Source organism: Kogia breviceps, chromosome 14 (genome assembly GCF_026419965.1).
Source record: "Kogia breviceps isolate mKogBre1 chromosome 14, mKogBre1 haplotype 1, whole genome shotgun sequence".
NCBI lineage: Eukaryota > Metazoa > Chordata > Mammalia > Artiodactyla > Physeteridae > Kogia > Kogia breviceps.
The window spans coordinates 83,661,167-83,688,278 of NC_081323.1; the positions used below are offsets into that span (position 1 = coordinate 83,661,167).

At 51.2% G+C, this 27,112-nt stretch overlaps 1 protein-coding gene across 2 annotated transcripts in view; it reads right to left on the minus strand.

The window, feature by feature from the left end:
- The window catches only part of COL26A1 (collagen type XXVI alpha 1 chain), a 173,094-nt gene that overhangs the window by 122,378 nt on the left and 23,604 nt on the right, over positions 1-27,112 (minus strand). For both annotated transcript variants that reach the window (XM_059038704.2, XM_059038703.2), the window contains exon 2: positions 7,348-7,470. In XM_059038704.2, coding sequence (XP_058894687.1) covers positions 7,348-7,470 — 123 coding nt within the window. The remainder of the gene's footprint in view (positions 1-7,347; positions 7,471-27,112) is intronic.

Below are 27,112 nucleotides of genomic sequence, written 5' to 3' on the forward strand. Positions count from 1 at the left end.
GCTGGCAGAGAGGAAGATAAAGGAGGCCGAGATCTTGAGCGTATCATCGGCCCAAACGGAAGTACCTCTTCCAGACTGTTGTGAGATTAATAGGCTCCTGTTATCGAAGCCTCTTTCAGCAATGTCATCTATTGTTTTCAGCCCAAGGTATTGTGAGATACAGGAAAACATGCATAAGACACAGTCTCTGCCTCAAAGGGCTCCCCGGGTCCTCCCGAGCTCCTCCCACCCTGAGGCTCTGCTCTGGAGAATCAGCCCAGCACACAGACTTTTGCAGCATGCAGACTCTTAAGAAAACTGTAAAAGTACGCTTTAAAAAATTAGCCTAAGAAACAATAATCTCACTGAGACAGGGCCATACAGTCTGGAGCTTTGTCTTTACTTTTTGGCCGCACCACGCGGCATGTGGGATCTTAAGTCCCGGACCAGGGATCGAACCCATGCCCCCTGCCCCTGAGCTGGAAGTGCGGAGTCTTAACCACTGGACCACCAGGGCAGCCCCTGGAGCTCTTTCTTCCCTCGGAAAACTCCCCTCACAGGATGCCCCAGCTCAGGAAAGGTCTCCCTGCGGGTCTGGGCCCCACTCGGTCTCCACACAGCACCAGGGGCAGACATAACTGTGCACTTGTTACTGTGCTGCTCTGACCAGTGTTCCCCTCCCCAGCCCCGCGGCCATCTCCCCAAGTCAGGAACTGGTCTGTGTTCTCACCCGCACTCTCCTGGGAGCCTCGGGGCCTGTATACAGGAGGAGGTCTACAGATGTTCATTGGGGGGAAAAGGGAGCTGGGCCTTGAAACCTCAGGAGCATCCCAGAGGGGCCTGCTTGATGGGCCAGCATCAAACCCAGCCCAGTCCCTGCGACTCTCCTTGTGACCTTGGGCAAGTCATTTTGCCTCTCTGAGCCTCCATCTCCTCGTCACAAGTTTGCAGACCAGTTTAGAAGACAAGAACTTTGCTCCATAAAGATCTGTGCTCACGGCTCACCGCTACGCACTCGCTGTGCACGATTTCAAAGCGTTCTGACAACCCTGATCTCGTTTCACCCTCCCGACATAGAACCATCCGTTCGGTAAGGCTTTTTCAAGGTTTCTTGAGCCCCTGAACGCTAGGCACTGGGGGTACAGAAGGGAGTAAGACAGCCCCCACCCTCCCCCAGCCCCCAGGCTAGAGGGCCAGGCAGACGATGACCAGGCTGACACAGGATGAACATTGTGGGTCGGAGAGTGACAAATGCTAAGAATAAGATTAAGCGGGATACGTCTTCCCTGGTGGTGCGGTGGTTGAGAATCCGCCTGCCAATGCAGGGGACGCAGGTTCGAGCCCTGGTCCGGGAAGAGTCCCCCATGCCCTGGAGCCTGTGCTCTAGAGCCCGCGTGCCACAACTGCTGAGCCCACGTGCCACAACTACTAGGTCCGTGCGCCTGGAGCCCGGGCTCTGCCGCGGGAGAAGCTCCCGCAATGAGAGGCCCGTGCCCCACAACGAGGAGTGGCCCCCACTCGCCGCAGCTAGGGGAAGCCCATGTGCAGCAACAAAGACTCAACGCAGCTAGAAATAAATAAAATAAATAATTTTTTTAAAAAAAGATTAAGTGGGATAAAGGCTGGAGAATTATGGGGGCTGAGGTAAGACAGACGCTGGAGCAGAGAACTGAATCACGTAGGAGATCCAGCTTTTCCAGTTTCTCGGGGTGAAAGCAGTCGAGGGAAAAGGACAAGCAAATGTGAAGCTCCGAGGAGGGACGCAGCCTCCAGGCCAGCAAGGTCCATGTGACGGGAGCCCAAGGAGCGAGACAGCCCATGAAAGGCCACGGGGTCAGGAAGAGAACAGGGTCCGCGTCACATGAGATCTTGGTTGGCCGCAGAGAGAGGTGTGGACTTTTAGGTGAAATGGAAGCTTCTGGAAGATTTGGAGTAGGCCCGTGCCATGATCTGCCAGAAGGAACTGGAGGGGGACAGGAGGGACGTGGGGACACAAGTGAGGTGGCTGCTACCGAAACAATGCATCGTATGTGAAACCAGCAGAATCGGGACCTGAAAGCAGCATGCACGTGACACCCCAGGTCACCAGGGAGCAACCCGCCACCCTCCTGCCCAGCCAGCAGCCCGAGACCACAAAAGGGGTCCGCCCCAGTTCTAACTCAGATGTGTGTTACTGGTGAGGAAGAAAAGTGGGGTAACCCCTGCTTCCCTAACAAATAACAATAACAGAAGTAGGAATGACAGTTACATCAGAAATACAGAATTCCTTGAAAGAATGGGAATTAAGTTTTCCTTAACAGAGCTCCTGCTGGCTACGTTTTGAAGGCAGAGGGAAGGCTCGTGACAAATGCACGTCTGCTCTGATTGAACGCTCTGCTCTCAGCTCCTGATGCCAAGGAGAGGGAGAGGCCTCCCTGAAAGGCCTGTAAATACCCACCCCAAAGACAAGACCCTGATGCTTCTGAAACATCATTCCTGTAATTTCTTAAGTCAGAAAGCAAAAGACAGTCGTGAAAATTAATGATCATTTAACATTTTTTCAGTTGAGGTCAGTAATTCAGTACTTAGCTCGTTTGGCTTTTCTTAACGGTGCCTTATTGTATTTAGAAAATATAAAAACCTCAAGCTGTAATTTTGACATTAAGAAAGCCAGCCCACTGTTCCCTTCCTTCCAAGGTTTTTCAGTAAAGGGAATCCTGACAGTTCATTCTCTAAACCCAAATACAATACAATGGCGCGCGTGTGTGTGTGTGTGTGTGTGTGTGTGTGTGCGCACGCACATGCGTACGTGCTCTTTTTTGCTTCCACCTTGGGAGCTGACCGGGGTGGGGGGGGGGGCACCCAACACGTGGGACTGTGGCTAAAGTCGAGGCATAAACTCTTCGTGTGCCTCAACTCCAAAGACAATATGAGTTTGCTGAAGTCAAATCCCATGTCTTGTAAAGAGCCACTTCCAAGCTTGGCTCCCCACTTGCAAAAAGCGAGACTGGTGGGGTCAGAATTGTGAGACAGGCATAGCCTTGCTTCTCAGTGGCCTGAATTCTGGGACCAACCAGCAGCTTCGCGGTTTGAAGGGCAGGGCGGCCACTCCAACACTGAGCAGGGTCCACACTGTCAGGTCCACTTATAGACCAGACTCCAAAGACCCTTCTCAGAAGATGCTCCCAGGGTCAGGAGGTGGTGACCTGGTCATCTGACGCTCCCTGATGATGAGAAAGGCAGGAGGTTCTTGGAATTCAGCTCCTGGGAGATGAGGGAGGGAGGGAGGGAAAGGGGTGGGGGTGTCTCTGTGCCCTCCGCTGAAAAGGAAAGGGGGTCAGCATCTTTTCTTCATTATGGATCCATTGGCCATCCCTCTAGCACAGCATTTAAAATCAGTCCTTTAGGGACTTCCCTGATGGCACAGTGATTAACAATCCGCCTGCCAATGTAGCAGACACAGGTTCAATCCCTGGTCCAGGAAGATCCCACACGCTGTGGAGCAACTAACTCTGTGCGCCACAACTACTGAGCCCGTGCGCCTAGAGCCCGCGCTCCGCAACGAGAGAAGCCACCGCAATGAGGGGCCTGCACACTGCAAGGAAGAGTAGCCCCCACTCGCCACAACTAGAGAAAGCCCGCGCACAGCAACGAAGACCCAACGCAGCCAAAAATAAAACATAAATAAATAAATAAATTTAAAATAAAATAAAATAAAAGCAGTCCTTTGCCTTCAATTTTTAATGGACGTATCCATATACTTAGCCATTCCTCCTGCAGAATGAGTATATAAAAACACTTGTGTACCATGCGGACCCCAACTTAAGAACCTCTACTACTAAAAAATGATGAAAATAGAAAATCACTATTTGGCCAACACCATAATAATAATCATGGCAAGCAAGAATCACCAGTGGATGCTAAATTTACTGGGTGAAAGTAGGATGAGGAACAGGACGTTTGTCTAGACTCAGATATCTCCCCACAAGATATTTATAAATGAAAAAGGGAGAAATAATTACACAACAGTGGAGAAACCTGGCAGACACCACCTTAATCAAGTGATCAAAGTTAACATCACCAGTATTGATTGATGTACCTCTTAATATGATGCCCTGAGAAAGGTACAACATGCCTTTTACAGTCTCCTTGCCAAAAATGCATAACCTCCATCAAATAACTGGCCCGTACTTTCACAAGTGTTAAGGTTGTGAAAGACAAAGTAAGACTAAGAAATGGCCCCAGATTAGAGGAGACTAAGGAGATATGACAACTTAAATGAAAAATGGGGAAAAAAAGCAGAAAAATGATATTAGTGGGACAGTTGGTAAAATTTGAATAAGGTCTTAGTTAATAGTATTGCATTGTTGTTAATTTCTTGGCTTGGATAATTGTATGGTTATAGAAGATATTAATCTTTTTTTAAGATTTTTGTTTTTTGATGTGGACCATTTGTAAAGTCTTTATTGAATTTGTTACAATATTGCTTCCGTTTTATGTTTTGGTTTTTTGGCCGCAAGGCATGTGGGATCTTAGCTCCCCAACCGGGGATCGAACCCGCACCCCCTGCATTGGAAGGCGAAGTCCCAACCACTGGACTGCCAGGGAAGTCCCAGAAGATATTAATCTTAGGAGTATGCTATAGTCTCAATATTTGTGTCACCCCACTAAATCCATATGTTAAAACCTAACCCCAGTGTAATGATATTTGGAGGTGGGGACTTTGGGAGGTGATTAGGTCATGAGGGTGGAGCCCTCATGAATGGGATTAGTGCCCTTATAAAAGAGACCCCAGGGAACTCCCTCATCTCCTCTGCCATGTGAAGATACATTGAGAAGAGGGCTGTCTGTGAACCAAGAAAAGAGCTCTCTCCAGCCAATGAATCTGCCAGCACCTTGATCTTGGACTTCTCAGCCTCCAGAACTGTGAGAAATAAATTTTTGTTGTTTAAGCCACCCAGTCTATGGTGGTTTGATATAGCAGCCCAAACGGACTAAGACAGGGAAGCTGGGTGAAAGGAAAAGTTATGCAAAAACTCTGTTTACTATTTTTTGCAACACTTACATAAATCTAAAATTGTTCCCCAAAAAAGTTTGAAAAAATAAATAAAAACACTTGTAGGGACTTCCTTGGTGGTCCAGTGGTTAAGACTCCGCACTCCCAATGCAGGGGGTCCGGGTTCAATCCCTGGTCAGGGAACTAGATCCCACATGCATGCTGCAACTGAGGAGCCCACAAGCTGCAACTAAGGAGCCTGCAACAACTAAGAACTAGCGCAACCAAATAAATAAATAAATATTTTTTTAAAAAACACTTGTAAAAGCATTAAAATATATATAATGATGAAAGTGAAGCATGGTCTGGAATGGCTAAACTAGGAAACCACTTAAATATCCATCAATTGAGGACATGGAAAATAAATGATGATGTTTTTCTACAGTGGACTATTACACAGCTGTTAAAAATGAGGTGGCTCTACGGGAATATATTTCAAAATATTTTTCTGGGAGAAAAGCAAGTTGTAGAACAAAATAACATCATTTAGTATTTGTTTAAGAAAATACATTTATAATCAGGGACCATAGAGAAGAGGCTGGTGGTTGCCAAGGGTGGTTGTGAGGGTATTGGGAGCTTGGAATTCGCAGATACAAACTGGTATATATCGAATGGATAAACAACAAGGTCCTACTGTAGAGCACAGGGAACTATATTCAATATCCTGTGATAAACCATAATGGAAAAGAATATGAAAAGAATGTATATATATGTATAACTGAGTCACTTTGCTGTACAGCAGTAATTAACACAACATTGTAATTCAACTATACTTCAATGAAACATAAATTAAAAAAAGAAAAAGAAAATATATTTACATATATACGTATAAGTGGAGAAAAAAGTCTGGAATGACATATTAATAATGGGATTATGGAGGTGGCATTGGGAGAGGAAAGAATGCTCATTTTTTACCTTATTCAGTTATTACCGAATGTTTGAACTTTTTCTGCAGTGAGTATGTATCACTATCTTCATAATAAAAACAAACAATAATAATTCTGGCCCAGGACCAGACTCTCTGCCACATTTGTGGGTCCCACTAATTCATGCTGCAGGCTGATTCTGGTGTCAGCTCCACGGTGAGCCCTATAGGGGACAGCACTGTGTGGGCACAGGCCCTGACTGATGGGCTCATTCTCCATCTCTGGTGATGAAAACATATCTAACTCATGATGACCCTCTGATGGTTAATTTTCTGTGTCAACTTGGTTGAGTGACAGTCCCCAGATATTTGGTCAAATGCAGATGGATGTTGCCATGAAAGTATTTCTTTAGATGAGATTAACATCAGGCGGTAAACTCTGAGTAAAGCAGATTACCCTCCATAATGTGGTGGGCCTCACCCAATCAGGTGAAGGCTTTCAGAAAAAGACTGACTTCCCCTGAGGAAGAGTAAATTCTGTCAGCTGATTGCATTCTGATTCCTTCTGCAACATCAGTTCTTCTCTGGGTCTCGGGCCCATTAGCCTATCCTGCAGCTTTTGGATGCGCCAACCTCTACCACCACATGAGCCAATTCCTTAAAAATCTCTCCATCTCCTGTATATATAGCCAACACACACACACACACACACACACACACACACACACACACACTTACACACTTATTCTATTGGTTCTGTTTCTCTGGAGAACCTTGCCTAATACACACCTCATGCAGTAAGTCCTTTCAGCAGAGGGCACAAAGTGCTCTCTTAATACAGAAGGGAAAGGGATTTGGAGTTTGAGGAGGGTGGTCCCAGGCAGAGATGAGGAAGGGTCTTTGAGGCAGAAACACAGGGCTGGAGAGGTGTGGGGGTGAGGGCGTAAGGGAAGCCAGTCCCTGGAGCTGGAGCAGGGCGTGGAGGGGGAGAGGACAATGAGGCACTGCAAGGTGGGGTCTCAGAGACCCAGAAAGTCTGGTCAGTCATTCAGAGCTCCCCCTGTGAATGCCCAGGACCTGCTGAGGGCTGGGAGAGGAAGGCACTGGTGAGAGGAGCAAGACTGTGAAAGGGGCCGGGCTTGAGGTGGGCGGGGCTGTGGGGCGGGCCTATGAGGGGCGGGGCTTGAGAGGCGGGGCTTGTGGGGGTGGCGTGTGAGGGGGCCTCACCTGGCCCTTCTGCTCATCAGATACCCACTGGATTGTGAGGACTTTTCCGCGTGGGGAGCATGTCCCTTTCATCTTTGCGTACGCACACCCCCCATGCCCCGTACACGAAAGGGGCTCCGTAAATGCGTGTCCGACTCTGTTTCCGAGAGTCAACCCCCCTATCCCAGCAGCTGTGCGAGGGTTGGATTCATCCAAGGGAACAGAAAGGCAAGGCAGAGCTGGTCAGCCCCACGGCCTTTACCTCACGAGGTTGGCGCAGGGCCCGGGCCACCGGCAGCTCTGGTACACGCGCTGGACCACTGTCTCTGAGCCGTTCTGCACCTGGCAGGACACCGTCCGTGTCACCGTGTGATGGCACCAGTGCCTGTGGGGAGAGCAACAGTCAGGTCAGTCCTGCCTGTTCCTGAGGTGCCGACTGTGGATCAAAAGGCCGTGCGGGCCGAGGAGGGGCCCCTCCACAGGCTGGAGGGACGGTGCTCCTGGGTAAGGGGCCCACTGAGACCCTGCGTACCGGTCTCGGGGGAAGGGAGAGTGCCCACACCCCCTAGCCATCAAGCCCCAGCATCGTGTCAGTCTTCAAACGCTCGGAGCGAAACCAGTGATAAAGGCTGTCCCCCTGCCAGGAAATCCCGCTCTGGAGGGGAAGACGGTTGGTGCGATGAAGAGAACACACGGGAACACTGGGTCAGAGGAGCAACCACAGCACGAGCACAGGGAGCTCTGGGAACCCAGCAGGGCCCCGACCCAGGTCCTAAGAAAGGCCAATCAGCTGAGAACTGAAAGGTCAGAGTCCGCAGACCCAAAGTGTGGGGGCGGGGCAGTTCACAGAGGACAGAGCGGGGTGAGCGAGGGCACGTTGGCGAGACGGACTGCAGCTGCCCAGGGACCAGCGTGCAACTAGGCGTGGCCTGAAGCCTGGAGGAAGGGGAGTAGCCAGGAGAAAGGAAGAGGCGGGGAACCTGCCGGAGGTGGGTCTTATGACACTGGTGGGGAGCCGCTGAAGGACTGGGGGGTGGGCGCGGTGGGGAATGACTCAGATGGGTCTGATTTTAGAAAAGCCCCTCTGGTGCAGTGTGTAAGAGCTGAGGAGGCCTGAGCTGGGGCCTGCGGCGGGGAAGGGGGGACATGTGCAAACAATATGGTGATTGGATCAAGATGGCAGACACCTCCCCCTCCCATCTCCAGATCCTAGATATTGAAAATCTAAAAATAAGTCCCCACTGTGACATCGGCAACATGGTGGGAGAGGAGGTCCCTTACTCAATACCCTTCAGTAACAATAATTTGGCAGCCATTCCCGAACAAAAATGCCTTTGTGGGAGCTTTGGGATTTTTGCAAACTTATCTGATAAGGATTGATATCCAAAATATATAAGGAACTCATAAAACTCAATAGCAAAAAAACAGTAATAATAATCCAATAAAAATGGCCCCAAAATCTGAATAGACATTTTTCCAAAGAATACATGTAGATGGCTGACAGGTGTATGAAAAGGCGCTCAACATCACTAATCATCAGGTAAATGCAAATCAAAATAAGATATCACCTCACACTTGTTAGGATGGCTATTATCAAAAAGACACGAGACAACAAGAGTTGTTGAAGGTGTGGAGAAAAGGGGACCCTGGTACAGTGTTGGTAGGAATGTAAATTGGTGCAGTCATTATGGTAGGTTCCTCAAAAAATTAAAAATAGAACTACCATATGATCCAGGAATCTCAATTCTGGGTATCTATCCAAAGGAAACAAAATCAGTATCCCAAAGAGATATCTGCACCTCCACGTTCATTGCAGCACTATTCACAACGGCCAAGATGGAAACAACCTAAGTGTCCATCTACAGATAAATGGATAAAGAAAATGTAATGTATATGTACAATGGAATACAATTATTCAACCATAAAAAAGAAGGTAATCCTACCATTTGTGACACATGGATGAACCTCGAGGACATTATGCTCAGTGAGTAAGTCAGACAGAGAAAGACACATCTGTATGATCTCACTTATAAGTGGAGTCTGAAAATATCAAACTCACAGAACCAGAGAGTAGAATAGCGGTTGCCAGAGGAGGGGGAATGGGAGAGATGGGGAGATGTTGGTCAAAGGATGCAAACTTCCAGTTATAAGACGAATAAGTTCTGGGGATCTAATGTACAGATTAGATCTGTACATAGTGATTATGGTTCCTAATACCATATTGTATACTTGAAATTTGCTAAGAGAATAGATCTTAAGTGTTCTTACCACACACATAAAAAAGGTAGCTATGTGAGATGACAGATGTGTTAATAATCCATGGTAATCATTTCACGATGTATATGCAGTTAGATTATCATGTTTTAAACCAAAAAAATCAAGTTGTACAACTTGAATAAACACTTTTAAAATTTGTCAATCGGAGCTCAATAAAGCAGAAAATACAAATAAAATAAAAATAAGTCCCTAACAGCATTGGAAAACAAAAAGCAGTGGGCCAGATATTTTGAGGAATCCTTGAGAGACTAAAAGCACATGGGAATAAATTGAAGGAGGAAGCACAGTCTAAAACACACAGGGAAGATTGGGGCTTAAAGTGGGTGCAACATAGGAGCAGCAGAGGTGACCGTCAAAGGACCATGGGGTAGAAGGAGCCAGACAGGTAGGACCAGGATCCCTATCCCTGCTGGTGTCAAGAATCAGGCATTGAACTCACTTGTTCTGTGGCAGGTGTGGTCAGAATGGGTGCCTCAAAGGCTGATGACCTCCAGAAGAAACAGGGACCCTCTCAAGGTTAGACAACAGAATTCTTGCACATTCTTTATCCTATACCACCAACCCTCCAAGAGGCAAAGCAGCAGTGAACAGAGAAACAGAGACAAGCTAATGGAAAACCCCAAATGCCAAGAATTTCAAATTATTTAAGAAAAAAGGCCAATACCCTGGAAGAAAGGCACTGACTCAACAGATAATAAATCACACTTCAAGAAAAAACAATTAATGAAGCAAATAATGGAGACAGTTTTTTCAAGCACAATTAAAGTCCTTAAAGAGATAGATTTTTTTCACTCATAAGAAATATTATGAAATCAAAAAATTAGATATGTTAGAAATGAAATGTATGACTGTGAAAATAAAAAGGCTCGACAGATGGGCTGAAAACACAGAAAAGACAAAGCTAAGGAATGAGCTGTGAACTTTCCAAGGATATAGTGGTGCAAAGGGACATAGAGATGGAAAATGTGTGAGAAAAGGTGAGGTACCTGGAGGACAGACCAAATTCCAGCATACAACTATTCGTAGCCCTGGAAGGGGAGATCAGAGAGAGCACAGGGAAGTATAGACCTAAAGCGATAATAAAGAATATTTCCCAGAGCTGAAGAAAGACATGAATTCTTTTGTGTGTGTGTGAATAATGTTTATTTTTTATTTTTTAATTGAGATATAGTTGATTTACAATGTTTCAGGTATATAGCAAAGTGATTCAGTTATATATACATATTCTTTTTCAGATTCTTTTCCATTATAGGTTATTACAAGATACTGAGTATAGTTCCCTGTGCTATACAGTAGGTCCTTGTTGTTTATCTATTTTATATATAGTAGTGTGTATCTATTAATCCCAGATTCCTAATGTATCCCTCCCCCCACCTTTCCCCTTTGGCAACCATAAGTTTGTTTTCTATGTCTGTCAGTCTATTTCTGTTTTGTAAATAAGTTCATTTGTATCATGTTTTTAGATTCCACACATAAGCGATATCCTATGATATTTGTAAAAGACATGAATTCTTAATTCAAAAGGGCCCACAGAGTGCTAAGCAAGATGAACAAAGACAGATGTTGCGGTGAAATTTCAGAACACTCAGAATGAAGAGAAAATATTAAACACTGAAGAAAGAAAAGAAAAAAACAAATCACCTACAATAAACTGAAATTAGATTTCTTATGAGCAATATCAGAATCAAGAATATAGTGACACAACTGCTTCAAAGTTTTGAGGGGAAATATTTAGAACCCAGAATTCTATACCTGAACAAACTCTTCTTCAAAGGTGAAAGCAAAATAAAGACATTTTCAGATGCACAAGAACTCAGAAAGTTTACCAGTCACCTTTTCTGAAAGAATTACTAGAGGATGTATTCCAACAAACTAACGGACATAGGAGAGTATAGGACGAGTATATTAAATATGAGGAGCAGTTACAAACAAAGAAACAATAATAAGATTTAAAAACAGCCTAGATCTAAAATCCAAGGTGATCTAAATATGGACAATGGCAAAGAGGGGGCAGAAGAAACTAATATTTGCTGAGATTTTTGTCTTGTTTAAGGAAAGGATATAGGAACTGTGCAACTTTAGGTGCAGTAGATAAATATGCAATTAAATTTTTAAATTAAAAAAAATTTTTAAATATTAAGATAAATACTGGAAAGTGTAGGAAGAGGACAAAAAACTGACAAACCATGAAAGGAAGAAGTAAAACAAAGAAGATTTGATTAACCCAACAGAATGCTAGAAAAGCAAGAAAGTAGCAACAGAAAACACAATAATTAGAAGACAATGAAATTAGAAAGGAGAAGAAAGGAATTTTAAAAGATGGAAGCAGAAATTAACGAAATAGGGCTTCCCTGGTGGTGCAACGGTTAAGAATCCACCCCTCAAAGCAGGGGACAGGGGTTCGCTCCCTGGTCGGGGAAGATCCCACATGCCGTGGAGCAACTAAGCCCGTGCACCACAACTACTGAGCCTGTGCTCTAGAGCCCTCAAGCCACAACTACTGAGCCCACGTGCTGCAACTACTGAAGCCCATGCACCTAGAGCCCATGCTCCGCAACAGGAGAAGCCACCACAATGAGAAGCCCACGCGCCACAACCAAGAGTAGCCCCCGCTCGCCACAACTAGAGAAAGCCCGCGTGCAGCAACGAAGACCCAATGCAGCCAAAAATAAATAAATTTTTTTAAAAAGAAATTAATGAAATAGATTACTTTCAAAAGTGAATCAACAAAATCAAACAGGTCTAAAAAAAATCAAATAGACAAAACCTAGACAATTTTTAGTGAGAAACAAACAAAAGACATAAGAAGACATTAAGAACAAGAAAACAATCCCTATAGAGATTAGAAATTGTAAATAAATATTATGTCTGATCTTACATCAACATTTTTCAAAATCTTGACAATTGGACAACTGTCTAGGAGAATATATTGGTACAGTCAAAAATACCATGAAAGAACATGAAAGAGTAATCAAAAGTTGATCCCTCTCCGCAAAGGCATCAGAAGACCTGGTTCTGCCACCAGTCTGCTGTGTGACTTGAGCAAAGTGATGTTCCCTCTCTGAGCCTCAGTTAAATAAAAAAATTCTCCCTCTGAAGGTTATTGTGAGGACTAAATGAGCACTACCTACCCCAAGGTGTCATGACTGATTAGCTGGCTACTGAAACCCCACAATGTTCATACAAGTGTAAGGATCGTCCTTCCTATTTTGCAGATGGGAAAAGAAGTACTGAGAGATGAAACCTCACTGCCCATGGCTCAAATCAGAGGCCGAGCTGGGAAGGGAATCCAGCCTTCCTGCCCAGGCGGCCGGTAGGGACGCACCTGTACAATACAAACCACTGCCTCTGCTAGTTACTCAGGGAAACTGGGCCTGGCCCCTCCTCCATCTCTACCAGGGAGCATCAGCTCCACCTCGGGCACTCAGCAAGAGTCTCTTCGGGATGAACTGCTGTCCGATCCAAGGACAGTGCTCTACCCTGAGATGTGCCCCTGGCGATCTGGAACAGACAGGGTCCAGCCACCTCTGGGTCAGAGCTTTCTATAGGGAAATGAGCTGTGAATTGGAAACCATTTTCAAATGCCTTAATTCATCATCTCCAGACATTTGATCTTTTAATGGGCTGGCAATGGCTTCCCAAAATTAAAACCTGGCCAAAAACAATGAAGAAGGCAGGCAGAGACAAGGAAAGAGGGCTCCGGGCCTTTTCAGATGGAATTCTAAACCCCATTCATCTCCAGGCACCCGCAGTTCCAGGGAATCTCGGTGGCAGCCACTCTGCTCCGATACGGGGTCCCCCCTTAGGATCCCCATCTCCTGACTATCATATCTATGTCTCCTGTTTGGTGGGTGTCATCACACCACCGCCCACCCCCACCCCCACCCCTGACCATGGTGGGTGCACAGTGATGGGTGAACAAGGCTGTAAGGGCTACAGGATGACTCCGCCCAGAGACAGGCTTGGCAGGAGAAGTACATCCCTTCTGTGACCCTACTGGAAGGACTGGCCCAGGGGCAGAGATTTGGGGAGTTGCAGGGCTGGTCTTCAAACTGCCCAAGAAGTAAGGGTGGCCTCAGCAGCCTTCATCAGGATGGGGGGGGGCAGCACTGGCTTTATTTGGCGGCATCATCTCAGCGACATCCCTTCGTCACCTCTCCCTCACCCTCCTCAGCTGAGCTCTCGTGGAGGGTCCAGGACGGGAAACTCACTCCCAGCCTTGGGGACGGATCTGCTCCCCTCCAGGTCCGTCTTATGAGGAGAGGCCCGCTCCCTGATGGGGAAGAGCAACTGACTGAGCCCTGCTCCACCTGGCCCGGGGGGCTGCTCCTACAGCAGCTTTTGCCACGCTACGTGTCTGGCTCTGTGGCTTGGCCAAGCCGTGAAATCCTTAATTTAGAGTCCTTTGGGAAAACAAGTGCTAAGTGCTTTCAGGAAATCATGTCATGATGGAATGGAGGGGGTCTTCAGGACACCGCCAGCCCATACCCACCTCTGAACATAACTAACCAACCGTCTATTTCACCCGGGGGATGCCCCCACATCAGCCCTTCTCCCCTTAACCCCAGGACCCCCTCCCGCACCGGCCCACGAGCCCCAGGTCTATCTGAGCTTTGCTTTGGGACCTGGTCTCACCTTCCCCTCCACTCCCAGGACCCTGAGCCTGAACCAAGCCCGAGGGCTTTGACAGTGATCTCCCTCCCCACGAGGACCACCCAGTCTGCCTCCATGTCACTGTCCCATGCTCTGCTCCACCCCAGTGCGGCATCAGCTCAGTGCTTCCTCTTGAACCCCAACATATGTGCCCCACTTGCACGGACACACATCCTCACAGCCCGTGGAACACCTCAGGACACACCATTTCAATGCATCCACTACGGACAACATCGCGATCCAACCCCTTCTCGCTCCATCTTGGTGACCAGCACCACTAAGTCCCAGAACCCCCAGGGGCAAATCGCCACAGAACCCACATTTTCCCTCCCTTACTCTCTACAGCTGATCAGCCCCCACGGCAGGCAAGTCCTGCCTACATCCTAGCCCTGGTCCCGCAGTCCTGATTCCCACAGCCACGGCCCTGCTGGTCGGCCAGCATCCGCCCTGTTTCCCTGCAGTCTCCTCTAGGTGCCACCAGAGGGCGCGCCCTAAACCACGAATCTGGCCCTGTCACCTGGCCTCTGGAAACCCTTTCCCAGCTCCCCATCCTCCACGGTTCCCACCCACCTCCCTGTTGTCACCTCCCACCACCCTCCGTCTTGCCATTTACGCTGTCACTTTGTCCTCCCTGGTATGCCATCCCGCCTTCTTTCGCTCGGCCAACTCTTACCCTACTCGTCTCCATTCAGGCTCTGTCCCCTCCTAGAAGCCCTCCCTGACTCCCTGCTCCACAGGGCCCCCCGCGTGCCTTTATCTTACCCCTCATCACACCTGACGCCCACAAGCTCCGGAGGACAGCAGGCTCAGGGCAGGCCCCATAAAGGTGTGCTCATCTGATGCCAAGCCCCGCACCCCAGAGGGACCTTTCCCCCATCCACATTCACTCACTCTCTTACCAAAAACCGCTTCTCGGGCTCAGCACCGTGGGGTTTGCTCCTGTGGCTGCAGCCACCCACCTCAAGGTTGGGGGTGTCCTGTGTCAGGCCCCTTTCCACCTGGCCCTCACTGTTCTATTACCTGACCACACCTGCCTGACCCCTACGGAGGCCAATTCCAGGGGGGCTGCCTGCCAGCTCGGCTCAGGAAACTCTGTGAGAAATGAGGTTTGCACCCTAAAGGCCATGGCCAAGTGGATAGGCAATTCGGTTGAGGCTGAGGCCACACCCATGACAAAGCGCCCCCAGGGCCTGGGCTGGTTGCCTGAGCGATGCGGGCAGAGCAGCCGGATGCCAGCCCCTTCCAGGGACAGGAGGAGCAAGTCTGGCGCAAACAGAACCAGCCTGCCAGGATCCTTACCATACAGAGACCCTCTCCTGTGGGCAGAGTCCGGCCCAGCACCCCAAGACCCGTTTCATGGCTGGCAGAGCAGTTTCACACAGTTATAGGCTGAATTGTGTCCCCCTCGCACACAAATTCATACACTGAAGCCCTAACCCCAGTTACCTCAAAATCTGACTGTATTTGGAGAGAGGGTCTTTAAAGAGATAATTACATTAAAGTGAGGGCCTTAGGGTGGGTTTGTTTTTTTGTTTTTTTGCAGTACGCGGGCCTCTCTCACTGTTGTGTCCTCTCCCGTTGCGGAGCACAGGCTCCGGACGCACAGGCTCAGCGGCCACGGCTCACGGGCCCAGCCGCTCCGCGGCACGTGGGATCTTCCCGGACCGGGACACGAACCCGCATCCCCTGCATCGGCAGGCGGACTCTCAACCACTGCGCCACCAGGGAAGCCCTTTCGGGTGGGTTTGAATCCAATAGGACTGGTGTCATAAGAAGAGGAAGTTTGGCTTCGAATGTGAACACAGGGACGAGGTGGCTCTCTGGGAGGCCTCAGGCAGGAGAAAGCACCCTTGTCAGCACCTTTGCTCTTGGACTTCCAGCCTCCAGAACTTTAAGGAAATTAACTTCCGTTGTTTCAGCTGCCCCCTGTGTGGTACTTTGTTATGGCTGCCCTCGTCAACTCACACGCATACGTGACCTTGTTTAACCTTCTCAACAAGTCTCAGGTAGGAATTCTACAAAGAAGGAACCCCAGACTGCAGGGGAGACTCGAGGTCACACAGTGATAAACGATCAGTTGAGGTTCTTTTCTCTTTTTTTTTTTTTTTGAATTGAAGTATAACCGACCTACAGCACTATGTTAGTTCCAGGTGTACAACATGGTGGTTCAATATTTCCATACATCACAAAATGATCACCACGAGAAGTCTAGTTACCGCCTGTCACCGTATAAAGTTTTTACGATATCATTGACTATATCCCCCATACTGTACATTTTATCCCTGAGATTCGTTTATCTTGTAGCTGGACGTTTATACCTTTTATCTTAGGTCTTGAAGATCAGCCTTCTAATTCCAAACCCCAGGCTGTATCCACCTTGCCAGTGCGGACAGCAGAGAGCTAGACAGCAAATACAGCATCCCCTGGCAGGCCCTTACGAGCTGGTTCCCTCAGGGGACCAGCTCACATGCAAAACAGCAAGCAGAGGGGACAGCTCCCACCCTCATGCGTGAAACCATTGGGACAACTGTTGAAGGCAGTTCAGGCCACAGCAGGGCTCGTAGGGTGGGCTCCAAGCCGGTCCTGGTCCTGTCCCCTGACCCCTCCTCCCTGCGGTTACCTAAATCAGACCTCCATTCAGCCTCACACAATCCTGGGTGGTCAGAACTGCTGTTATGCCAGTTTTCCTGGTAAGGAAACAGTGGCACATCCAAGGCCACCCAACAAGTCAACAGACAACCCAGATTCGAGCCCGGCCCTTAGCCACCTGGCTACCCTGCCGAATTGACTTAGAGCTCACCCTGAGTGCGTGGGTCTTGGCATACAGTGGTGTGTCCACCTGGGGCCGTGCTGCCAGCAGAGGGCCACGCCGCTGACCATGATGAAGTCAGCGGGGCTGCTGAGAGAAACCGCGGAAGACAGGGAGCTGGCAGACGCAGGGCCTGGGTCTTGGGAGGGGGTCAGGATCCAAGCTAGATCTCCCCAGCCCAGAGCAAGGAGCCAAATCTAACAAGGTGAAACACGACCGGGCAAATGTGGAGTCCTGCACTGCAGCCCCAAAAGCCAGCGGACAAGCCCCAGATGGGGCGCAGTGGTTCTCGCCGACAGTAAGTTCACCGTGAGTCAGAGGTGTGTGCAGCCTGCAGAAGGCAAAGGCCGTCTCAGGCCGTCTTAATAGCAGGATAACATCGAGAACATCCCTGCTCCCCTCTGCACTGGCCCACATACGGTGGACCCTGGGCTGTGTCACCCAGATGCCCCTCAATGAAGGGTCTTTAGACCTCAGCTGCCCAGAACCACCTTGCCCAAGGGCCGCCTCTTCCTGGGGCCCCGTCCAGTGTCTGGTCCCTGCACAAGATGAAAGCCTGAGTCATATGGACCTCAGGACAACTCGAAGGGCCATTGTAGGTGCAGGGCCCCTGGGAGGTCAATGGTAGTTGTCACTGGGTCCACATCAAAGCTCAACTTCTCCTTCTAATTCCTGCTTCTGGCCCTCCCTTCCACGGGCATCAATCTTAAGAGGCGCCCCCCCATACACGTCCTCCCTCTTGGACCGCATCTCAGGATCTGCTTCCTGGAGACTCCACCTGGTGTCTGCCGTGAGCCCCAACAGGAAAAGGAACAAACCGAGAGCCAGTGCGCTGGGAGGAGAGGGCTGCGACCGCCGTCCTCTGAGCAGGAGACGCCAGGGCTGGGAGGAGGGCAAGGTTGGCCTGCAGAGCAGTGTGTCCATGGGAGGAGGACACGTCAGAAGCCCAAGAGCTGGTGACGTGGAGGGGAAGGCCCCGTGCCCCTCGGGTCCACATCCGCCCCCTCCAGCAGCGGAGGCCTGTCGACAATGGAGCGTTCAGATATCCTGAGCAGAAATAAGCTGGGGGCCGTGGTCGCGGGAGGCAGCTCTGGGAGGCCAGCTCTCCCCGCCGCCAAGATAAGTGCAGGGGAGGTAGACAACACTTGCTCGTGGGCCCGCAGAGGGCCCGGACTCGGGTCAGAACGCGACATCCCCCAGAAGGCAGGCTTCCCCTCAGGCTGGGGAGGTAGCTGTTTCTGGAGGGTGGGCCATGGGTGCAATGAGCTGCCCGCACGTGTGTAGTGGGCGCCCCGTCCTGGGAGGGCAACGGTGAGCAAAGGCAGGACACCACTCGGTGGATGGAGGCTGAAGATACACAACTGACCCTCAGAGAGCATGGAGGCTCACCCTATTGGAAAAGAGGAGGTAAGACATGGAAGATTTGGGGGGTTGTTTGCGCTGTGCGGCTTCCGGGATCTTAGTTCCCCGACTAAGGATCGAACCCAGGCCGCCGGAGTGAAAGCGCTGAGTCCTAACCACTGGACGGCTAGGGAATTCCCAAGACTCGGAAGATTTTTAAATGAGAGGGGAACCCGGTCAGTGGGGCTCCAGGAGGACCCTGTGGTGTCAGGGGGGAGGGCAGAGGCTGAGCCCATTTGGGATAAAAAGGGCACAGACCACGAAGGGACCGGCCGAGGCCCTGCGGAAGCCCCCTGAAACGGTCTTTACCACCCGGATCCGAACGGGGCCAACCCACGGACCACGACGCGGTGTCTCCCAACAAAGTAAGTGTCTCTACGGCTGACGTTGCTCTCCATCTCTCATCTCTCATCCACCTAAACCACCGTCCGGAGTTAGGGTTTTGTTTATGTAAGGATAACTGAGTGTATGTTACACTAAGGCCTGATGGGTTTTCAGGGCACAAAAACCAGTAGGAGTGTTTGGATAAGCAGATCAATTTGCCTGCATCTCTTCACAGTCGTTTTTACTGGAACGGTCCTTTTCAAGGCAACGCCGCCGGGGAGGAATTTAAGTACATTTAAGGTCACTGACTTTCAGAGGTAAAGGATGTTGATCCGAAAGCCCCGCGGCAACTGACCAAACGTTTCTGTAAAAAACGAGGGCGATGGCACAGACTCCAGGTCCTCAGGCCTCCCCGGCCCTGAGAGGAGGCTGGAAAGAGCCCTGCACAGAACATCAGCTACTTAGGGGTTGAATTTCCCATTCAGAGGAGGGCAGCTAAGGGAGTATATGATGTGGCTGAACAGACCATGTGGTTTTGAGCATTTTGCCACAAGCTGTGAGAAGATGGGGCCAGATGCGTTGCATGGGGTCAGCGTTGCTGCCCACGTTTAGGGGGACCACGTGCTGAGATGCTCTCTGGCTAAGCAGACCCCATGACCAGCACTTTTCACGAGAACCCCTGAACCTGGCACATCGTAAGTGCTCAGTAAACGTTACCCGTAGTCCTGCTTTAGCGTCCAACTTCCTTCAAGTGGATGGGGTCACCTTCCTTACTCAGCATCACCTGGAAACCTGTTACACATGCATATTCCCGGGGCCCGTCCTCACAGAATCTGAGTCAGTAGGTGGTTTTGAGAGATGGTGCACTTGAGAAAGACCACGAAGGAGCGTGTCTTTGAGAAAGACACTGCTAGAGCCTGTCCTGATCTTGGACACAAGAAAGCTCTGCTTTCTGCAGAGGTTACTCACTGACCAAATACATCCTGGTGCCCCAGTGGACACGGAGGACCATTGGCAGGTCCAGAACAAATGCACAGCACCTTGCTGACTCATTGCGGGGATGAGTGACGTTTACTGAGCACTTAGGTTGATTGTACTTCATAATGGAAAAATAATCATGATCCTGAACTAGCTCTATCTTTTCTGGGACAAAGGAAGACTTTGCTCTTTACCCAATGGTATCTGCATTTTTTTTCTCCACTAGATGAGGGACAGTTTCAGAGACTATATCTGGGTCTGTAGGGGTCAGACTGCTCTGGCTCGACCAGCTCCTTGGTTTGGGGTTTTAGGATCCTTGGGATGTAAATGTTTCACTTCCATAAACATCAGCATAGCATGTACCCCAAGACTCCACCGTTGACTGCCAGCCAAGGCGCTGGCTCTGCATGGCGGGGCCAAGGGGGCATCACTCGCCGATTTGCACAGATGTCCATGGAGCCCCTGCCTCACGCAAGGCACCTGACTAGCTGCGTGACCTCACACGCTATGGGGTGTGGAAAGTGCCCAGGATGTGGGTGGGTCAGGAGAGCCGGGCTCCAGTCCTGGTTTTGCTCTGCCTAGCTGAACGGGCACCTGAGCCTCTGTGACCTCCTCTATAAAATGGTAATAATAACATGCAGCCTGGAATCCACAAAAATAAATGAATGTGTAAGCAGTTTGTCACTTGTAAAGGAAAATCAGTGGTAGTGACCGCCATGGTTACTGCTGCCAAAAGGTACGGCCAAAGGCCATACAGCGGACTGCTGGGCAGGGAGGTGCAAACTACTGGAACATTCTCCTGAGGGCCCAGCAGCCCCTTGGAACTCAGAACGCCCATCTCTGAGAATCTCTGCTGCAACATTCAGGGGAAGGAACGGTGCCCCGTGAGGGAGGGGACACATGGAAAGGCCACCACTCCTAAGCTCCCACCGCTGCAGATGTGCTGGAAAATCCTCCTGCTTGGTGAAGCAGTCGGAATGTTGTTTAGGTGTATTTTCCAGACAGCATCTTGCTATGGGCTTGGATGGAGGATTACGAAAGCTTTGTACCACAGGAGGTTTTGCAAAGATCATCTTGTCCCAAGCCCTTCTCTTTACAGGTGAGAAAAGAAGGGAAGGACCCAAGGTGGATGGCAAGCTGGTAGCAGAGTCAGGGACGAAAGCCAGGACTCCTGTTTTTAATTTTCTCCCCTCCTTCTGCAATCAGCGGGGAGAGTGGTTCCCAGTGTTCACTTGAGGAAAAAAAAACTGATAAGAATCTGAGGAATGTGACGGCTGAAAGGGACTGACTGTGGAATTTGGCATTTGATACCCGCCGAGGATCACACACAATTACGACCAAGGGAGTCTCCTGTGAGCAGAACACCTTCTGGACCTGCATCCCTATCCAAAGGAAAGGGGTTCCGGCTCTAAACACCAGGCCCAGCTGGGTGGCCCATGACACCCCAGAAACCCACAGCTGTCGGAGTCTCTAAGGAATGCCTCAATTCCCCTGCAAAGGGCAAAATCCAGGAGAATGAATGCAGTGTTCCGAATTACATCCTGCTGTTCGTGAAGTTTGCCTTTTCTTCGGGATCACCACTTCTCAAATCTGCCTTTGCTTCCTACCTCTTAGAGGTATCTTGCTATCAGCACTACTCACTGATGGCCCATTAACCCCTCCGGCAGGTAGCCAGGAAACATGGGTAGACACCAGTGGATCCTGCCCTTTCCATGTGAGATCAGCCAGTGGGTTCCAGGAGTCTTCCTCACAAGAGCTTCCAGAGCTCTGGATTGGGGGATCCAGCTGCAGGAATTGCTGTGTGACTATGTACAGGCCCCATCCCTCTCTGGGCCTCTGCCTCCTCATCAGCAGCAGATGGAACTCACAAGGCAGCATCAGAGCTGGGGGACTATCACAGAGGCCATCAGCCCCACCTCGGCAGAAGGGCCCGAGCAACACGGCCTCTTGCCCAGAGGCCAGAACAGTTGGGAAACTAGACTGGCTGAGCAAGGTACCACGTCCTCCAGCCGTCCAGGGCCAGGCTTCTACCACCCACAGGACTGGCGGCGTCAGGGAAAGCCGTAGCCCTACATCCTTTCCAGGCAGGTAGTTCTGCAAACACCCTGGGTCTCCAGAATCATCCTGCAGCCAGAGGCTTGGAGTGAATTTCCAGCAGAGCAGAGCCACCCGTGTGGGTCACGTCAGGCACAGAAGTGAGACATTGTCCACCTACCCCGTCGAACTGCGGCTTCCAGAGCAAAGACGCTCTGAGCTCCTGATGGTGGTTCTAAGCCATTCGGTCCGTTACCTTTTTTTTTTTTTTTTTTAATATAAATTTATTTATTTATTTTTGCTGCATTGGGTCTTCATTGCTGCGCGCGGGTTTTCTCTGGTTGCGGCGAGCGGGGGCTACTCTTTGTTGCAGTGCATGGGATTCTCATTCTGGTGGCTTCTCTTGTGGCGGAGCATGGGCTCTAGGGTGTGCAGGCTTCGGTAGTTGTGGCACTCAGGCTCAGTAGTTGTGGCTCGCGGGCTCTAAAGTGCAGGCTCAGTAGTTGTGGCGCACGGGCTTATTTGCTCCGCGGCATGTGGGATCTTCCCGGACCAGGGCTCCGACCCGTGTCCCCCTGCACTGGCAGGCGGATTCTTAACCACTGCGCCACCAGGGAAGTCCCCATCCATTAACTTTTATGAAGCCCTCTGTAGGCACCAGCCCCTGACATGGTCAGTGGCTGACAGAGCAGGAGGGAGACCTGCGATCTGGGGGAAGGACACAGACGATGCGAAGGACCACAGAAATAGGAGGCAGGTGATGAGAACAGGCCAGGACCTGTGATGCTGGGGGACCCCTGAGGAGGAGATGCCTGGCTCTGCCAGGGAGGGATGGTGAGGTCAAAGCGCCCCGGCCCTGCCCCACTGCCCAGGGACTCTGATCCCCCAGAGCCGCGACCTGCCTGGGCAGGGCCCTCCCTGCCGGTGGCAGCTCAGTCTTCCCTGGTCCCCCAGCAAGATGCTCTGCTGTCCTCCCCTCCCCTCCTCTCCTTTCCCCCCACCTGCAGGCCGCCCACCTCCCAATCCACTGAGAACGCTGAGCCCACAGGTGCGCACGCCCTTGGCTTCTTCCCCAGCCTCCTCCAGGCTCACCAGGGCTGAGTCCTCTCCCTCCCACTCACCTGGAAGCAGGTGGCCCCTCCGCCTCTCAGCTCACCTGCGATCAGGAGGCCATGTCGGGTGCCCCCCCACCTCCCAACCCCTGTATATTTCATGCTTTCACGTCCCTTCTCCACTGGATCTTACTCCAGCGACCTGCGTGTTCCGGGCTCTCGCACCAGATCCTGGTCCCCATGCCCTGGGTTCGTCCTTCTCTCTCCTCCTCTTCTTCGGGGTCGCAGTTCTCAAAAGAGGAGTCCACACGCCCGCGTCTCAGTCCCTGGCTCCCAAATCTCCCCTCCTGACTCTCTGAACCCTGTCAACTCCTCCTCTTCCTCCTCCCTCTCTGAGCCTCATCTAGATGTCGGGGTCCCGCAGATCCCATGAACCCTCCCCCGTCTCCCTCTATGCCCGCCCGGAGGGAGCTCGTCCACTCCAGACTTCTACCGGGAAGGCCCCCGGTCACCTTCTCCAGGACGTCCGGGCACTGCACCCTCCCCAGGCTCAGATGCAAACCCAGCATCACACCAAACCGACTTCCCTTCCCCACACCTCGGCCCTTCGTTCAGCACACAGCACCATTCCCCAGCACCTCGGCCCCCTCGCCCGCACCGGGGCTTTATGCTACCTCCTCAGCACCCGCTGGGCTGCTGCATCACCCTCTCACTCCTGCTGCCACTGGTCCAGGCCTCCCAGGTCCCCCCCAGGATGCACACAGTCCTGGGCGGAGGGGAAGGACCCCCAGCCTCCAGCATCGGCCTGACTCCGAGCCGGGGCCGAGGAACCGAGGAACGTTCGGGAGGAGGACGGTCATTTGCAAAAGCTCGAAAGCGCTAGAATTGCCAGAGAAGCGGTGTGTGGCTGGAGTGGCCTCGGGGTTCCAGCCTAGGCCTGAGGCCGGGGGAGCCCTCCGAACAGCGTGTAAGCGAGGGCAGGACGTGAACACAGCTAAGTTCCAGGAGGTTTTCTCCAGAGCCCCTGTGTGCTTGACCCCAGGGCTGAGACCCCACCCGAAGGCTGCAGCCTCCAGAGAAGCCTGGTCCAATGTAATTCCTCAGCCCCGCTTTGTTCTCCGCTGTGACTGAGGGCAGATGCCCCCCTGATCGGGCAGCCCACCTTCCCCTCGCCTTTCCCCTCTCGTCTGGCGGCTTTGCCCAAGTCCTCCAGGCACCACAGGGCCGGCCACAAGAAAGACACAAAATCACCGGAGAAGAATTGCCCCTCTCCCCTGGCATCTGGCGTCGAGACACGCTTTCAAGTTCTTGGTTTGTTTCTGCAGTGCCGTTGTCCCTCCAGTCCCGCCGATGAAAGGGCTTTCCTCCCAGGAACGCCGCAGACAGGTGGTTCGCACAGGGCAGCTCAGGAGGGACCTTCCATCTATACCCCATCCATCCCAGGAGCGCGGCCACCAGGACCAGGCCGGCTAATGCACTCCTGTTTGTGCGTTTTGCCATGGGATCAAGGCAGAAAATGAAATGCATCACAAGCTGCAGGATGCTGTGAACCAGGCCTCCCAACGGTCGTTCACGCAAGAAAAAGCTGAAAACTAATGACTTGCAGTTTTCCTGCTAGAAAGCCTTCTTTTAATCAGGGCTGTGGTGGGACTGCTGAGCTTTTGGTTAGAATTCCTCTGGATAAGGGTTTCTCCCCTCCAGAAGAGACCTCACAACAGTGAGGCCTGGAAACCCGCTTTTTTTTTTTTTTTTTTCCTAAACCTTTTTATTGAGGTATGACCGACATACAAAAAGCTGTACATATTTAATGGATACAACTTGATGAATTCGGAGGTAAGTATACGCTAGGGAAGTGATCACTATAATCTATGCCACAAACATATCCATTACCTCCAAAAGTTTCCTCCTGCCCTATTTATTATCATTATTATTATTACTATTATTTTGTGGTAAGAATGCTTAACACAAGATCTACCCTCTTGGCAAATTTTTAAACACACATTGTTAACTATACAGCATTTCTAGAACTTTCTCATCTTTGTAGCCTTGGACTAGTACCTCCCCATTGCCCCTCCTCCCACCATCCCACTCTTTGCTTCTGTAAATTTGACGATTTTAGGTCCCTCCTATAAGCGGTCTCATGCAGCATTTGTCCCTCCGCATCTAGCCTATCTCATTTAGTATTCTGTCTTCCAGTTCCATCCATGTTGTCACAAATTGCAGGATTTTCTTCTTTTTAAAGGCTGAATAATATTCCACTGCACATCAGGACCACGTGTTCTTTGTCCATTCATCCGCGGATGGGCAGAAACCCGCTTTAGGTGACAGAAAGTTCCAGCAACAGCCCAGAAGAGCGGAAGGTCTCCTGCTTTCTGATCTCCAGAGCCTTGGAGTCAGGACGTGGGTGCTGTGACCATCCTCCAGATGAAAAGACTGTGGTTCCGCGTGGGGACCTGGTGTGTTGGTGTGCTAGGGCTGCTGTAACAAATTACCATCAACTTCGCAATGTAAAATGATATATATTTATTATCTTACAGCTCTGGAGGCCGGAAGTCCAAAATCAGCCTCACTGAGCTGGAGTCAAGGTGTCGGCGGGGCTCACATCGCTGGGGCTGGTTCCCTCTGGAGGCTCTAGGGGAGAATCTGTCCCGAGTCTTTTCCAGCTTCTGGAGGCTGCCTGCAGTTCTTGGCTCAAGGTCCTTCCCTCACATCACTCTGACCTGTTAATTCCGTCGTCACATCTGCCCTCCTGCCTCCCTCTTCGAAGGGCACTGTGATTAGCCTGGGCTCCCCTGGAATCTAGAAACATCTTTCACCTCAGCAGCTTTCATTTAGTCACATCTGCAAAGTCGCTTTTTTTTTTTTTTTTTTTTTTTTGGTTTTTTTTGTGGTACACGGACCTCTCACCGTTGTGGCCTCTCCCGCTGCGGAGCACAGGCTCCGGACGCGCAGGCTCAGCGGCCATGGCTCACGGGCCCAGCCGCTCCGCGGCACGTGGGATCCTCCCGGACCGGGGCACGAACCCGCGTCCCCTGCATCGGCAGGCGGACTCTCAACCGCTGCGCCACCAGGGAAGCCCTGCAAAGTCGCTTTTATCGCGTATCGCGTGAGGTCACATACTCACAGGCTCTGGGGAGTAGAGTGTGGACATCTTTGGGGGCTTTTATTCCACCTCCTACACAGCGGTGGCCCCAGGCCACAAAGCTGAGCGGTGGCCACACCAAGCCTGTGGCCGGAGGTGCAGTTCAGACAAGCGGGAACTGGGTCACAGACCTTGGCCACCTCTCCGGGGTTCCCAGATGTGACCATAAGCCTGGTTTTGGGAAACTTGGTCCCTAGTTAACACAGAAGGCGTGCGGTACAAAACAACTGATACGAAAAGAAAGGAACTGTTGGAAGGTGCCTACAGACAGGACGCAGGGGTGGGTGCGGATGGCTCACGAGGGCCAGACCCGCTGCCCTCGGGGCACCTCTGCTCCTGCTGTTTCCACCAATCTGGAGAACCCTCCCGCCTCGGCACCCACCTCCCACATCCCAGCTCTGCTGTGAAGGCCAGGGTGACTTCTCCCTCCCTGGGCCTCAGTTTCCCTACCTAGAAAATGGGGATAATACCAGCACCTAACCTGTGGGGTCATTGTGAGGAATGAGTCAATACACGTAACACAGGAAGAGGACCGCCTGGCACAGGAGAAGCACGAATGAAGTGTTTGCCATTGGAATTAGGCATCGAGGATGTTCCAGGGACTTCCGTGAGCAGGACAGACGCTGTCTCTGAGCTCTAAGGCCTCTAGAACTGGGTCCAAATGCAGAGATCGCTCCCTCCCCCAGAGAGCCTTGGAGAAGAGGAAGACTCTCTTTTCCGCCTGAAGTCTCCTGGGTGCAGCTGTCACTCAACCAGATCTGTGCCGACACACACCCAGGTTACACAGGAACTGGGGGGTGGGTCATGGCCCCTGCCCGGGATGAATTCACAGCCCAGACACAGTCAGGCCTTCAGGAAGGTAAACAACAACGAGAATCCCCAGCAGGCCCCAGCACTTCCAGCAAAAAGGGGGTGACCCGCTCCCCCCCACACACGTTCCCACGTGTGCAAGCACACTCCCCTCTTGTGCTGGAACCGGACCCCCGGCGAGGCAAACAAGCCTCTTTTCTTCGCCATCTGCTCCGGCTCTGCAGGCTGGGGCCCTCCCCACCCCCCTTCCCTTCCGCTTCCCCGTCCCCCAGGCATCCGCCAGGCAGCGCTGACCTCGCACAGAAGGCTTTGGTTAGCAGGTCAGGCTGGAGAGGCAGGGTGGGGGCAAAGGGCACAGGCCAAAGAGGAGACCTACAGAGGGGGGATGCTCTTCGGAGGGAATCCTGGAGCCACAGGAGAGGAGAGAGGGGAGCGGAGCTCTGGGGGTGTGGGGGAGGCCCCGGCTGGCCAGGCCCTTTCCCAGCCCTCCACCCAAGCCCTCTGCAGCGGGCCCTCAGCTTCCCAGCCCCAGAGAAGCAGTTCCCAA